The sequence below is a fragment of the Astyanax mexicanus genome, chromosome 10 (genome assembly GCF_023375975.1).
Source record: "Astyanax mexicanus isolate ESR-SI-001 chromosome 10, AstMex3_surface, whole genome shotgun sequence".
Taxonomy (NCBI): domain Eukaryota; kingdom Metazoa; phylum Chordata; class Actinopteri; order Characiformes; family Acestrorhamphidae; genus Astyanax; species Astyanax mexicanus.
In genome coordinates, this window is record NC_064417.1 from 2453220 (window position 1) to 2469622 (window position 16403).

Genomic DNA, 16403 nt, shown 5'->3' on the forward strand with positions numbered 1-16403 from the left:
ATATTTGGATCTGACACTTTCTGTTTAAGAACAGTTTAGATGAATGTGGACTGAGTGAAAAGTTCACAGCTTTCCTCAGAGGCGGGTTGACTGTAACAGACAGGAGGCAAATCTTAACAGACGCTACAGTTTATAACAAAATGACAAGAAAAAAGACAAGCAATTTAATGCTAAATAATTTAAATCAATATGATTAGAGCAGTCTTTGTCTGACATTGGCAAATTATTTTGATAATATATGCAAATATATATTTATTATTAGTTTATTGCAAAAAATTTAATGTACCTAATTAGTACATATAATATCTATATTTATAGTAGATATACACGCACAAGCCACTTTATTATTAAATATGTTCAGACCCCTGTACGTTTTATTCTGTGTACATTTTACTCCTGAACATCACTGGATCCTCTGAATTACGAGATTGTTTAAGAGTCGTAATGAGAAAAATGCTAGTTTTAAGCTAATGCTACAGCAGCCAGTTTTTGAAAAGCCCATTTAAATTCCCCATTCACTTGAACTGCTTAGACAGGGAAACCCAAATATGGGCATAAACCACAACTTCAGTGGTCTATTGCCTTAATCCTTTGTGGCGTAGATTCAACAAGGTACTGGAAACTCATTCCTCAGAGAGTCTGGTCCATATTAACATGATAGCATCACGCAGTTGCTGCAGATTTGTCGGCTAAACATCCATGATGTGAATCTCCCGTTCCACCACATCCCAAAGCTGCTCTACTGGATCGAGATCTGGTGACTGTGGAGGACATTCTAGTACTGTAAACTCATTGTCGTGTTCAAGAAACCAGTCTTAGATGATTCGTGCTTTACAGTACGACATGGCGCATTATCCTGCTGGAAGTAAGCTTTAGAAGATGGAAGACAAGCCCATGAAGTCACTGCTTGACGTAGACACCCTAACGTCTCTCTGATCGGCTCGTTTTTCTGAATATTTTCAACTCAGAGAGACCTATAGTGTTCCACAAAGCAAAAGATAAGGATTTTAGCAGAATAAGACCTTTAAAGAGAACAGATGAGCAATGACAATATGTGAAGATTGAAGCACCGCATCGAAGCATATTCAACCTAAAACTGTTAAAAAAGACAGTTAAAAAAAATCTAAAACCTGCCACATTTTACCCTGTGATAGCACCACTGTTATACATGATGCCACTGATGGTTTTCTGAATTACTAATAGAACAGAAAGCGCTCATATGATTCATTGTGGTGGGTTCAGAGTCAGAAACTGTCATCGCTGGATTTCTCAGTATATTTACAGCTCTGGAAGGAATTAAGAGATCATTTCAGTTTCTGAATCAGTTTCTCTGATGTTGCTATTTATAGGTTTATGTTTGAGTAAAACGAACATTGTTGTTTTATTAAATAAACTACGAACAACATTTCTCCCAAATTCCAAATAAATGTTTCGTCATTTAGAGCATTTATTTGCAGAAAATGAGAAATGACATGATGAAATGGCTGAAATAACAAAAAAGATGCAGAGCTTTCAGACCTCAAATAATAATAATAATAATGCAAAAAAAAACAAGTTCATATTCATAAAGTTTTAAGAGTTCAGAAATCAATATTTGGTGGAACAACCCTGTTTTTTATTTAAAAAAAAAATGTATGCATCATGTAGGCATCATGTTCTCCTCCACCACCAGTCTTACACACTGCTTTTGGATAACTTTACGCTGCTTTACTCCTGGTGCAAAAAGTCAAGCAGTTCAGTTTGGTGGTTTGATGGCTTGTGATCATCCATCTTCCTCTTGATTATATTCCAGAGGATTTCAATTTGGTAAAATCAATGAAAGTTATCATTTGATAACATCACTTTTAGTGTATTTAATGTAAAAGATCCAGAATCATGCATCTCAGTCTGCTGTTAAAGAGAGTTTTCCAGCACAGCACTTTCAGAATCACAGCATTAAGAGCTCTGCGTGAAGTCTATTAATAAGAAAAGTCTGGCTGGTCTTCAGAGAAAAGCCAGTGTCCTGGGGTGGCCTTGTCATGAAACGTTATTGCCACATAACCACCAACAGCACGCTCGAGCCAGATCACACCAGGAGCACGCTGGCTGCACTTTTGCATACTGCACTCTGCACAACTAACAGCAAAGGTCTATTGGTTAAGACTAACAAAAAAAGACACCACCTAGCTAGGTTCTGCAACAGTATGTGCTGAAAGAATGAGGTCAGCTGACTACCTGAATATACTGTATATAGACCAGGTTATTCAATAAATCAATGGATTTATTTTTCTTCCCTGATGAACACGACCATATTCCAAGATAAGACAATATCAGGATTCATGGGGCTGGAATTGTAAAAGAGAGCATGGAGGTTCAGGGAGCATGAGATCATCATTTATCATTTTCACACATGGATTGAGAGAGAGTTCACCACAGAGTCCAGATATTAACCTAATTGAGAATCTATGGGATGTGCTGGATGGAGAAGAGCTGCTTTGTGCAGCGGTTGGTCAGACTCTACCATCATCAATGCTGCTGCAAGATCCTGGTTAAAAATTAATGCAGCAACACTGGATTGAAATAAATCTTGTGACATTGCAGAAGCTTATTGAAACAATGCCACAGTGAATGAACCGTGCAGCAAAATAATTAAAGGCGAAGTTAAAGGCGGTCCAAACTATTTTAAGAGTGGCGACTTTTTTTTATTTGGCCAATGAGTGTATTTTTGAAAACTCTCTACAGGTTGGAGATTTTTTTTTTTTTTAATGGGCAAAATGCAGCATTTTTTTAAAGTTGACCTCACAGTGTGAATCTGAGCACCTTGTGTTGTGATGGTGGCTAAACAACTGTTTTTTTTTACACTGTGATTAAGCATGCTGCGCTCAGGTTCTGTAAAGGCTGTACCTGATCAGGAGTGTGTGACTCATTTAGAAACTGTGGTCAACAGACGAAAACCCCACTGGTTCAGTATCAGTGTTTTTTTTTTAGTTTCCTGGTACATCACACCTCTGTGTGTAAGGTTGCAGCACCTGTCTGATCACAGTGAGAAAGAGTTTTCTGTTGTTAACAAAAAAATAATTGTATTAAAAAATGGTAAAGCATTAATACGCGCAATTAATTTGGAATCAGTAATGTGTTTGTCTTTTTTTTTATGCAATTAAATATGCCACAAAGTTTCACCGTAATCTGGTCTCGATCCGACTCATCTATCAAATATATACTAATATACTTCTTTTTAACTGTGCAGCGTTCACTGCTTAGCCGCAAAACTCCATTTAATACATCTGCGCTGCGCATTTCATTAAAACTCTGTGTTTAAAAGCACAGCATTCTGTGTTAAAGGAGCTTTACACTGCTAATGATAAATATATACAGATATACACACTGGAACACAGAATCTTCTCACTTTATTTACTTTCTTGCTCCCGCGCCAGACAGCTCTGACCAATCAGAGAGGAGAGGATGTGCTCGCTTGGTTTATTGGTGCACATTTTGGTGCGTTTAGGTGTGTTTATGCCTGTGTGAAACCAAACCAGAACCAAAACAGAGGGAGAAACGCTCCAAATAAACAAACTCATCACTTGATCCAGACTATAGAAACTTTCACAACTACAGGTGTGAAAACGCCCTTTTATACTCACCCACAGAGAGCAAGATCAATTGTGCTCTCTCAGGGCTCCGGCAGCTGATGGCAAGCTGTGGTGGTCTGGAAGTAAAGTGTGTTCAGGTAAATTTTTGGTGTATTTCTATATAATTTGGTTTTAGAAAACACAGGAGCTCCACTGACTGATTAAAACCCTGACAACAGTCAATCATCAGAGTCCATTTCTATAAGTGAGCCCAGCACTCGTACACCCCCACTCATTACACACACACACACACACACACACACACAAAAGCACAAACCCTACTTTTAACTCAACAATAAACAGAATAAAGAATATTGTGAATAATATTATACCCTGAAATATGGTGCCATATCACCCAACCCTAATTATCACATCAGGCTACTACTTTTTTGCTATTTTTAGCAACAAAAAAATCCACACTGTTCTCATTTCCCATTATATATCTACTACTATCATAGTATGATAGTACTGTTCAACTTCAGACAAAAAGAAAAAAAAAACAAACAGAAAGATACTTTTTTTTTTTTTTTTTAAGTAAAGAAAGCATTTTTATTTATTTTGACGATGCACAAAATCAGTATCAGTCAGCATTTTAACAACAACAGTAGTTCATCATTCTTTAATACAGTCCAGCATCTTTCAGGCCTGTTTGTCTGTGAAGTTTAGCAACACTGAAAAGAAATGGCAACAGGCTCCAGTCTTGATTGTCATTCTTTTGAGCAGCGGTTTAAACTACTGAGCTTTCTAAGATCCTCGTTCACTTGCTTTACACAATGCGGGAGACTCAAACAATGAAGAGACATGGTGTTGTGTGTCAAATTTTATAAAGGAAAACCCATTCGGAAGAGCATCTTCGGGAGCATCTGCGGATTTAGGAATATTTACAGCAATACTGAGCAAACGCATACATTAATATAATATTAAACTGCAACGAAACGAAAGGTATTCAGCATGGCCGCCATGTCTGCGTCTTCTGGACTCTTGATTGATTGAGGCCTGAACTTGCTCTCCAGTGCAAAACTTTGCTTTTTTTTTAAAGTTATTAGAGACATTAGGGATATTAGAGATTTAGAAATCTCACCACACATTTAAAGGAACAAAACAACAAAAATTAAACTGACAAAAAAAATCAGAATCTAGTTCGATTAGTTCTAACTTTTACATCGCATTACAGCATCCTCTTGCTGGAGGATGAGCGACGACACATCAGCGAGTCCTTTTTTTTTAAAGATTAAAAAGTTAGCTGATTGAACAGTTGAACAGCTGATTGAGCAGTTAGCTGATTTACTGTCAGTCAGTCGAGTGATGGTTAACAACACACCACTGTTCTCAGCAGCGTTACGCAGCTAAGAGGGGTAAAAACATGAGGCAGCCAGCGACAGACAAGCCACAAGCCAGCTAGAGCTCACAAAACGAGATGAGACGAGACGAGAGGAGAGGGAAGCAGACAGAAAGCAGAGACGGCCAGGCTAGACCGCTCAGCGTCTGAAACCGCTATGAAACCCCCCTCCTCTTGCGCTGCTGAGCTTATATACGTTCACATCATCAGGCCTGGAAACTGAATACAGCAGCCTGAACCTCTAAACGCTCTAAAAATGATCTTAAAGTGTCATCATAAAGTCATATAGTGACAGAGTTCGTTTGTTTTAATACCAATTATTATTATTATTATTATTATTATATATAAGTTATTATTATGTAAATCACAATTTGGCCCTCGAGAACTCTATGACTCTATGACTAATGTCTGTTGGCTCTATTGGTTGTGAATTGTGCACATAATAAATATATGCATATATCAAATCAGCAGGAAAACAGGCTTTCTGAGAACAGGTTTCCTACTAAGCAAACGCTACATACAGTACAATAAAGCACAATACAGCACAATACAGCGCAATACAGCGCAATACAGCACAATACAGCGCAATACAGCGCAATACAGTGCAATACAGTGCAATACAGTGCAATACAGTACTCCAGGCCCTGTGTGAGACTGAATGTTCTGGTCGGATATGGTCAGCGACTTAAATCTTAAATACAACCCAACACACACAAAAGGAACAAATTTATATATATTAATAAAAAAAAAAAAAAAAAAGGTCCCACTTTATAATAAGTGTCCCTAAGTACTATGTAGTTACACGGTAACAATCCATGTAATTACAGTGTAACTACTGATTAAGTACATAGTGTTACAGATTAACTACAGAGGTACAGGTTATGTAATTACACATGTGTATTAAGGTTAATTTTGTAACAATGTGTGTACTTACACATGTGTAACAGTCTGTGTGATAAGTTGAGTATAAACCCTAGTACACATATGTACTTACATACTTACAAGTCAAAATTAACCTTAATACACTTGTGTAATTACATAACCTATTCCTCTGTAGTTAATCTGTAACAATGTGTACTTCATCAGTAGTTACACTGTAGTTCCATGATTGTTACCGTGTAACTACATAGTACTTAGGAACACTAATTATAAAGTGGGACTAAAGAAAAAAAAAAAAAAAAAAAAGCTTAAACACCACAGGCCATCAGTGCGCTAGACATCACAGGGGTAGTAATAATAGTACTTGTACACTGAGTGGTGATTAAAAACAGGAAATTTGATATTCGAGGACTAACACACACACATACACACACACGCTAGACTGAAAGCTTGGTCGCTTGGTCAATTGATCACTTGGTCAGGTTTTGATTCAGTAGGAATGCTCTTACTCACACTTCCACCAAGACAAAGCATTAAAGCATTGAGGTGAAAATGCATGGAGGTTGAAATATGTGTGGCTTAAGACCTTCAGGATTTAGGATGGAACACAAAAACCTTGACTAGGAGAAGCACAGAAGACGTAAAACTAAACCAAACCAAATCAAAGCACTGAAATAAACGTTTACAGGTTATAGCAGCTGTATATTAAAGCAGCTGCATATAGAGGGAATCAATCATCTTATAGTGGATGGAGGCAAAGCTGTAAGAGAATCTGAAATGTGAGATTTAAGAGATCTACATCAATACAGGCCCTAATAAGGACAATAATGAGAAGGAGAAGAAGAAGAAGGAGAAGAAGAAGAAAAGGAAGAGAAAAGTCTGCTTTTCCTCGGTAATACAAAACAACACCCTAAGCTAAGCTCTACAGCAGGAGTTGGAAGACAGGCCCTTTCCTCTCAGCCCTCCCTCCCTCCATTCCTCTCTCCTCCTCCTCCCTTTCTCAGCTCTCTTCACCTCACCTCCCCCTCCCCTGCGACGGCGGGGGGAGGGGGAGGAGACTCCCCCGTCCTCGTCGTGTCTGTCCCCTCCTGACTTCCTGCTCGCTCAGGCTCGGCAGATCTTGGTTTCAGTAACGAACTTGTTCTCGAAGTGGCGGATTTTGAAGCACTCCTCCACCGAGCGCTTCTGAATGCCTGCAGCGGACGAGAACATCCACAGTTAGAAACAGAAGATCTACAGGTGCATCTCAAAAAAATTAGAATATCACTGAAAAGTTACTTTATTTCAGTAATTCAGTTCAAAATGTGAAAGTAATATATTATTTAGATGTATTAAACACAGAGTGTTCTATTTTAAGCATTTATTCCTTTTATTGTTGATGATTATGAAGCTTACAGCCAATAATAATAATAATAATAATAATAATAAATAAATCAGTGTCTCAGAAAATTAGAAAATTATATAAGACCAATAAATAATAAGACATCCTGCTGGAAAATGAAATCCGCATCTCCATAAAAGTTGTCAGTAGCAGAGGGAAGCATGAAGTGCTGTAAGATTTTGCGGGAAGACTTGATAATAAAACACAGTGGATCAACACCAGCAGACGACAGACATGTCTCTCCAAACTATCACTGATTGGTGGAAACTTCACACTAGACCTCGAGCAGTTTGGACTGTGTCTCTCTCCACTCTTCCTCCAGACTCTGATTCCTCCCTTGATTTACTTTAAATGAAATGTACTGTACAGTACAGTAAATTTACTGATGATCAGTGATGTCATCTGCTGGTGCTGGTCCACGGCACCTGTGTGTGAAATATCCTCAGGGGTTAAATTAAATATAGAAACACTGATTTTACCCATAATCTCACTGCGGCGCTGCATCTTGTACGTGGCTTTGCCCTCACACAGGTTGTAAATGTAGTAACCCAGAGGGGCGAGGTCATCGATGCGTTCGGTCACCACCAGATCCTCATGCACCAAGTACGTCTTGTAGGAGCCAGACTGAACAGAGAGAAGCAAAACAGAACTAGAATTAGAAAAGACTTCAACGAGCTGGTGATATCAAATCATTAGATTATAGGTAACATAGGTAAGTCAAACGAGCGCTGGATGTTAATCTACACAGATTTCTCTCCTGAAAACTGTTTATTTCTCCAGCACTAAGGTTGGAGCTTTAGCATTTGCGGCTAACCGCAATCGGGTAATGCTAATGCCGCTCCAGCAGTGCTAGCCGGGGTTAGGAGCAGGCTACAGGCCGATAATACTCAACTATGAATGGGGAATTAGTAGCTAGTGGTTAATGCTAATGCTACTCCAGTCTTGGGGCTGGTGCACTGAGTATTTTGGGGAAAATTAAAGGATTTTAAGTGTGCCTTATAGTGAGAAAAATATGGTACATACTCCAAAAGCATTAAGAAATAAAAAAAGATTATTATGTATATAAAATATATTTTTTTTACCTCTATGCTTTTGACAACTGGAATTTATTATATATATATATATATATATATATATATATATATATATATATATATATATATATATATATATATATATATATATATAAATATATAGTGCTTGAGAATCTTCAATAAAAACTCACCCTTGGACAAAATATTGGAAATCTAAGCTTCCTGTAAATAAAATGTAGCACTTTACTCACCCAAATAAACTTTTCAGGAGAGAAATCAGTCTTTTTGAACGGATTTTTTTTTTTTTTTTTTTTTTTTTTTAGAATTACAGTTTTGTTTACTTAGGTGTTTCCCCTAAAGCTTCCCCATTAAAAGGGAAACATGGCGACACACTTGTTTACTTCGATGTAGGCATCCTTACTAGTGTTGCTTAATGCACCTTATAATTAGATGCGCCTTATAGTCTGAAAAATACGGTACTTCTTAACACATGCCGTCAGAATGAATAGCTCTACTGTACTAATAAAGGCTCATAGACAGAGTCTCCATACACACCATGAGCTGCATGAAGAGATCCATGAGGTCCTGAGGAGGCATGACCACCGAGGTGTTGAGAGGAATCACGAAGCAGGTCCTGAGGGTCAGGTCCAGGTACGCAGTCTGCTTCTGTGTGTAGAAGAGGTTCAGCAGGCTAACAGTTAATACAGCCTGGATTAGCACTTTTAGCTTTAACACAGCATGAACATGCTGATTACTGAATACAAACATAAACACATGATTAAAAAACTGCAAAAACGTATCCATATCCAAATCTAATGCACTTTTTAAGTAATCGTATTGCTATTTACTATTTGGATTCGTCAATTAATAAATAAATATATAAAATATATTCTGGGATTAATCCTGATTAATAACACTTAGTATTTAGTAATGCTTTTTAAGTAATGAATATTTAAATAAATAATAATTAAATACAATAATACATCATATCGCTTAAAAAAATAATAGCATTAAATCACAACAATATTCTGTTATTAACAATTATAATTAAAACTATAAGTTACAAATTTACATATTAAAAAATGTATGTGTTAAGTTTACTAAAAGTTCAAAGCCTTTTCTGTTTCTAATAAATGTGTGAAACTGTTGCACTGACTATTACAACTTCAGTATATTTTGTATTATATTTTTTTGGTAAAAGTCTATATTGTATTAGTCTGTGCTTCTTAAATAGTAATAATTGGTTACTATATTTATTAATCGAAACAAATAAATTATTTCATTGAAACAAACAAAAACATTAAAATCACCAGTGCAAATATCCAATGTGTGTGTGAATTCATGTGTAAATATATGTTTTTTTTTTTAACCTTTTATTAAGAATCAGATGGTTTTAATGTGCTGAGTTATTAAATTTAACTGAGAGCTTTAATAGAGAAAATAAATGTATGTGAGTATGTGAGTGTAGCTCCATATTCCACACTTAACAATATGGAAACTTGGCAGCAACTGTGTTTCTCTGTGTGTTTGTTTGTGTGTGTGTGTGAGAGAGTCTTCAGCACAGTGACGGTGTGTGAACAGGGAAATGCGAGATTAGGTGATAGTTGTACTTTAGAACATAAAATAGTACAAGTGAACTAGGAGGAAAAAATGCGAGCCTGTTACGCAAAATGTGAACATGTTCACAAGCGGACCTGAAATCAATACAATTTCTCCAAAAATATTGTTATTGTAAAAGTACCCTGAAATATCGTGATACAATTTCAGGGTCATATCGTTCACTCCTAGTTCTCACCCTCTTAAAGTCGTGCAGAATGTAAGCTGGATCTCCTTCTCCGAAGCGAGGGGCAGGAACGTTAATGATGGCCACGTTATCGCGGATCTCCACGTCCTCGTCGATGCGGGGCAGGTAGTACGGCTCGCGGGCCTCCACGTCCACCGGCATATCGGCACTGTCCAGCTCAGTGAACTGCATGGAGCCGTGGTACAGTTTCTGCACAGCAAATAAAATGAAAATTACAGCCACTTACAGTGAGCCAAATTTGGAACTGAAAAAAGGAAGCAAAAGATCTACAGAGGAGAACATTAACAGAGCAATTCCATCAGCTTTCAGACACAAAAGGGAAGGAGAAACTGGGTGCGACATTTCCCCCACTGCAGCCATCAAACCACAACTTCACACGTCTTCAAGTGAAGCGGCTGGAGCTCAACATCCTCCTAAAGATAAATACACCAGAAAAACAATACCACAGAAAACTGAGGTGAGGGTGAGAATGAGAGAGAGAGAGAGAGAGAGAGAGAGAGAGAGAGAGAGAGAGACTCATGGAGCGGAGCAATAGGAATGGAGAAACTAATAATAAAATTAATTAATTAATTAATTAATTAATTAATTAATTAATTAATATATACACACATATTCATACATATTTTATATATATATATATATATATATATATATATATATATATATATATATATATATATATATATATTTTTTTTTTTTTTTTTTTTTTATTCTAATTGGGGGGAGGAAAGGATTGCTGATCCCTTTAAATAGGATATTAAATACAGATGAATTGAGCCAATCACAACGCTCGCTTTCAGCTCACGGTAAAATTGTCCAGCCTATCACAGCCATCCTTTTAATTGTGTTAATTGTGCAGGTTTAAACTCAAACTCCTGCTCCTTGCAGATTTTATGAAATATTTGCTAAACAGATAAAAATGTAAGCCTTGTGTGTTATTTTGTTTATTTATATTATATTAAATACATTACAGCAGAACACATATATATATGTATGTATATATGTGTATGTTCTACTGTCATGTACGTTTGGAGATTTAAAAAAGCTGTATAATTTCTGAACAATGTATTGTAAAATAATAGTAAATTAAATAGTAAAGTAATAAATTAACTTATTATTAATTAATAACTGATTCATGAAACAATATTCCTAAAAAATATATATTTCTAAAGGTTTCTGGGTAGAAAACTCTGCTGGAAGTCCAGACATCAAGAGAGATAGAGACAGAGATAGAGATAGAGAGAGAAAGCTAGAGAGAGAGAAAGAAAGAGAAAGAAAGGGAGAGACAGACCACCACACTGTTGTAAATTTAGTCTGGATAGAAAAGTAAGCGGTAGTTACTTTTAAAATCAACAGGGGGCACTACCTGCTCAACAATTATTAGATCATACCCCAATGTACCTTAAAAAAAAATGTTAAATGCCTTATTTGCATTCTAATAATACATACTAATAAAACCGAATTTCATTCAGTAAAATGAGGGAGATTTAAATTACAGGGTGATCGTGTGACTAATCAAGAGGAAGCTGAAAGAAACCAAAAGTAGAATTAGACTACGTTCCGTTTTTGCTGCTCCAGTGTGACACAGATCTGATTTCATATTACAGACAGACAGACAGACAGACAGACAGACAGACAGACAGACAGACGGACACCAGTCTTTATTATGTATGACCGTGAACCATTAGCACAGTTAAATCTGCAACAAAAAGCATCTACAGAACATTTATAGATGTTTAAGCAGGAGGTAAATGTACAACAAAACGTGTCCTCTATTCGTTTTTATATACATAAAAAAAAAAATACAGGACAAATGCCATAAATCATCTTGGTTTTTCAGCACCACAGTTTTAGTTTTGCACAATTTAAAGGCAGAAAGTTTTTGCACTCAAATATCAAATTTAATAAAAATGTAATAAAAATATTCATAATAATGAATAAATAGATTTATAAGTATCACCTTAAGTACATTTTTAAGTGAAGAAGAATTACTAAGAATGGTTATTTATTGACTTAAGATTATTATTATTTTTTTTAATAAATCTATTAAATATGATATGATATGATGGTTATATATGTTTCATCTTCGGGAGATCACTGATTATTTGTCTAATATCACACTGAAATTAGAATCTATCAATCACAATCATGGACCCACAATCCATATCACATATTAAATGGAAATAATAAAGCATATTTTTAATTATATGTATGTTAATTATCTGCATATCCTTTGTTTATTGATTTAAAGAGACTGTAGACTTACATATTCAAAACAAATACATAAACAAAATAACCAACAGCAGAAATCGTATTCCTGAACAGTGTTATATAACTGGAATGTCTGAACAGTCAGTTTAGCAGACGTACCTTAGGGGTGAAATAGCGGTACACACAGGCACCGCCAACGATGAGCCCGGACAAGATAAAGGCCAGACCCAGCAGGGTGAGCAGACAGCGGCCTGTGGAGCTCTCGTTACTGTAGACGGAGCCCGTCTCTGGATCCTATCCATTAAAACAACACACAAACAGAACAGCACTTATATCAGCTGATATAGATATAATTCCAATATCAGTGTGCAGAATGCAAATATTAAATAATCAATTAATATTAAAGCACCATGATCAGTGGTGTCAAATGTAGTAGACGGTCAGCATCACTAGGTCATGTTCTGGCATTTAATAAATTAGGGGTGTGCCATATTGTATCGTATGTATTTTTATATCGCCAGCATTTTTGAGTATCTTTGAGTAATTATCACATCAGGGTTCTATTTTTTTTTTTTTACTGTTTTTAGCTAAAGAAAAATTCACACTGTTCTCATTTCCCTTTATATATCTACTAGAGACAGATTATATCTGTCCAGTATCATTTATTTTACTTTAATCCTGGATATATGGAGATATTTGGAGTGCATTATTATTATTATTATTATTATTATTATTATTATTATTATTATTATTATTAGTTTTATGACATTCTGGATAATTGACTTCTGTTACAAATCTGATTAAATTCTTGTATTTTTTTAATATCTCAGTTAGGGGAGTGCCATATCATATTGTATGCAATAAAAAAAATATAATAAAATAACAGCGTTTTGTTATATCGCCAACAGTATCGTTATAGCGAAAATACCATGAAATATCGTGGTATTATTTTAGGGCCATATCGCCCACCCCTATAATAAATACGCCGGTTTAAAATAAGTATCGGTTTAAAATATTACCCATAATCGGCCGACGCCAATAATTCTTAAAAATGCAATAATTGGCTGACACTGATATAATCCTAATATCATCATGCATTTCTACAGATTAAGTCTGATAACTCAAATCTTTGATTGATAGAATGTATTATTAATAATCATGAGTAAATCTGGTGAAGAATTCATACATTTTCAATTCATAACTTGAGAGAGAAAAGAGAGAATAAAACACCCTGATATAACTTAATAACTAATACTACGGTGGCCGAGAAAGCCCAGCGCAGTGCAAATTGAAAAGCGCTGCAAAAGCACAAAACACATTCATCAAAATTACAACACAGGCGCAGCAAATAGAAAAACGCGCTGCAAATAGAAAAACGCGCTGCAAAAAGAAAAACGCGCTGCAAAAAGAAAAACGCGCTGCAAAAAGAAAAACGCGCTGCAAATAGAAAAACGCGCTGCAAATAGAACCACAACACAACAGAAGTGAGTCACAACACAACGGAATTTTCCCGGGGGATCTTAAAAGATGCTGTACCAGCTGTATACAAAGGACAATAAGTGGCAAACAAGCTTCTGAAAAGTAAGTTATGTTTATTACCTGTGATTGCCACGGTTGTGTGCATATTATTAAAAGTTCTGCTTCACAAAACGCCTTGTTTGCCACTTATTGTCCTTTGTACACATAGTGAAGTCCGAGACGTTACTGAAGACGCAGCTTAGCTGGTACAGTATCTTTTAAGGTCCCCCGGGAAAATTCCGTTGTGTTGTGACTCACTTCCGTTGTGTTGTGGTTCTATTTGCAGCGCGTTTTTCTATTTGCTGCGCCTGTGTTGTAATTTTGATGGATGTGTTTTGTGCTTTTGCAGCGCTTTTCAATTTGCACTGCGTTGGGCTTTCTCGGCCACCGTATAATACAATTAAAGAAGGAAAAAAATTAAAAAGAGTTTAAATGAACTAATTTTAAAATGTATCATGGTCAGTGTTGGCCAGCTGTAGAAGTGCAGCCAGCAACACTTCTGATGCACTTCTGACGAAATCTGGTGAAAAATTTATGTTCATTTTGTGATATATATACAGCAGAAAAAAGACAATACTGCAATGTGAGTTTGTTTAGCAGTATCTTGCAGCTCTAACCCTCATATTAAGCACTGTATTTTAAACTATATAACTAGTTTAGGAGAGAAAATGGTGAACGCTGGCTGGTGTTAAAGTCTCTCTGTAACAGCTGGCAGCGCTTTAAAATGGATGACCGGGAAAAAAAAACGGCTTAATCTGTGATCTCCTCAGCTCCCCCTCAGCTGCACCATCTACTGCAGTAATACTGATAATAATACTAAAATACTGATAATACAGCAGTAATACTGATAATAATACCGCTAACAATACTAAATATTAATATTAGTAATAATACTGAGAACACTGCAGTAATACTTTTTTTAATACTACTACTAAAAATAATAAAAATAATAATAAGACTGCAGTAATACTGATATCATCACTAATAATAATGCTGCAAACCCCTCTGCTACTAAACCTGCCTATCTATCTGCTGAACTGGGGTTCAGTGGGATTAAACACCCCAGTACCGATAAATCAGCAGTACTGAAGAGTACTAAACACTGCAGTACTGATATATCAGCAGTACTGATAAATTAGCAGTTCTGGTAAATCATCAGTACTGATGATAAATCAGCAATATGGAAAACAAATCTGCAGTATTGATAAGAAATCAGCAGTACTGACAAATCAGCAGTGTGGGTAAATCAGCAGTAGTGATAGATTAGAAGTATTGGTAATAAATCAGCAGTATTAATAAATCAGCAGCAGTGATAAATCAGCTGTACTGATTAAAATCATCAGTATTGGTAAATCAGTAGTATCTGTAAATCAGCAGTAGTGATAGATCAGCAGTATTGGTAAATCAGTAGTAGTGACCGATCATCAATATTGATAAGTCAGCAGTAGTGATAGGTCAGCAATATTGGTAAATCAGCAGTACTGATAAATCCGCTGAACTGATTAAAATCAGCAGAATTGATCAATCAGCAGTATTGATAGATCAGCAGCACTAATAAATCAGCAATATTGACAAACCAGCAGTATTGATAAATCAACAGTATTGATAATTCAGTAGTACTGATAAATCAGCTGCACTGATTAATTAGCAGTAAGTTATTGATAAAGCAGCAGTACTGATAAATCAGCAGCACTAATAAATCAACAGTATTGACAAAACAGTAGTACTGATAAATCAGCAGTATTGATAAATCAACTGTACTAATTAAAATCAGCAGTATTGATAAATCAACTGTACTAATTAAAATCAGCAGTATTGATAAATCAACTGTACTAATTAAAATCAGCAGTATTGATAAATCAACTGTACTAATTAAAATCAGCAGTACTGATAAATCAGCAGCATTAATAAATCTGCAGTACTGATAAATCAGCTGTACTGATTAATATCAGCAGCACTGATAAATCAGCAGCATTGATAAATCTGCAGGGCTGATAAATCAGTAGTATTGATCTGGGCGGTGAATCCGCCGGTTGGGCCTCTGCAGCCCCGCCGCTCACCTTCTCCGCCACCAGCGCCTCTTTCCCCAGAGCTTTCTGCGCCAGAGCGGAGTTAAAGGCGATCTTCACCATGCTGTCAGATTAATCTCTGATCCCTGAAGCAGAACCGGGGGTTATTTTCTCCTCTGCGGCCGATTTTCTGCAGAAAACACTAAAACTCTCCGCTCCGCAGCTTCAGTGACGCACTTCTGTTTGCAATTCCACGGGATCGGCTTCCGTTTCGTGTTTCCCATATAAGGAGCGGTAAGGCCGGACTGAGGGGCGCGTCTCAACCAAGAGTCAAACACCACTGCTCACTTCCCCTGTTCACTTCCCCTAGCTCCCTACTCAGCAATACGATATTAAAAACAGAGGGATATCTTGGATTAACATTTAAACTAGTCATTTTAGAACATGTGGACCTGAAATTATTATTTCTCAGAACTAAAAATGATTGTAGATATCTGAAATTACAATTTCTACTAAAAATTCTACTAATATAAGACGATGTTTCTGTATTTTGATGCATATATCCTTTTTTATTTATGTATTCATATTGAACTCCCCAACAACAGCTTGCTTCATGTATT

At 36.2% G+C, this 16403-nt stretch overlaps 1 protein-coding gene across 1 annotated transcript; it reads right to left on the reverse strand.

Moving 5' to 3' along the window:
• Positions 1-4620: 4620 nt before the first annotated feature.
• LOC103040018 (integral membrane protein 2A) lies at positions 4621-16064 on the reverse strand. Its single transcript, XM_022683735.2, has 6 exons — positions 15835-16064; positions 12416-12550; positions 10037-10234; positions 8797-8907; positions 7687-7831; positions 4621-7019 (listed from the first exon to the last, which is right to left on the reverse strand). Exons 1-6 carry the CDS (start codon positions 15904-15906, stop codon positions 6931-6933), a joined length of 750 nt encoding a protein of 249 aa, XP_022539456.1. The 5' UTR covers positions 15907-16064; the 3' UTR covers positions 4621-6930.
• Between the last annotated feature and the right edge of the window lie 339 nt (positions 16065-16403).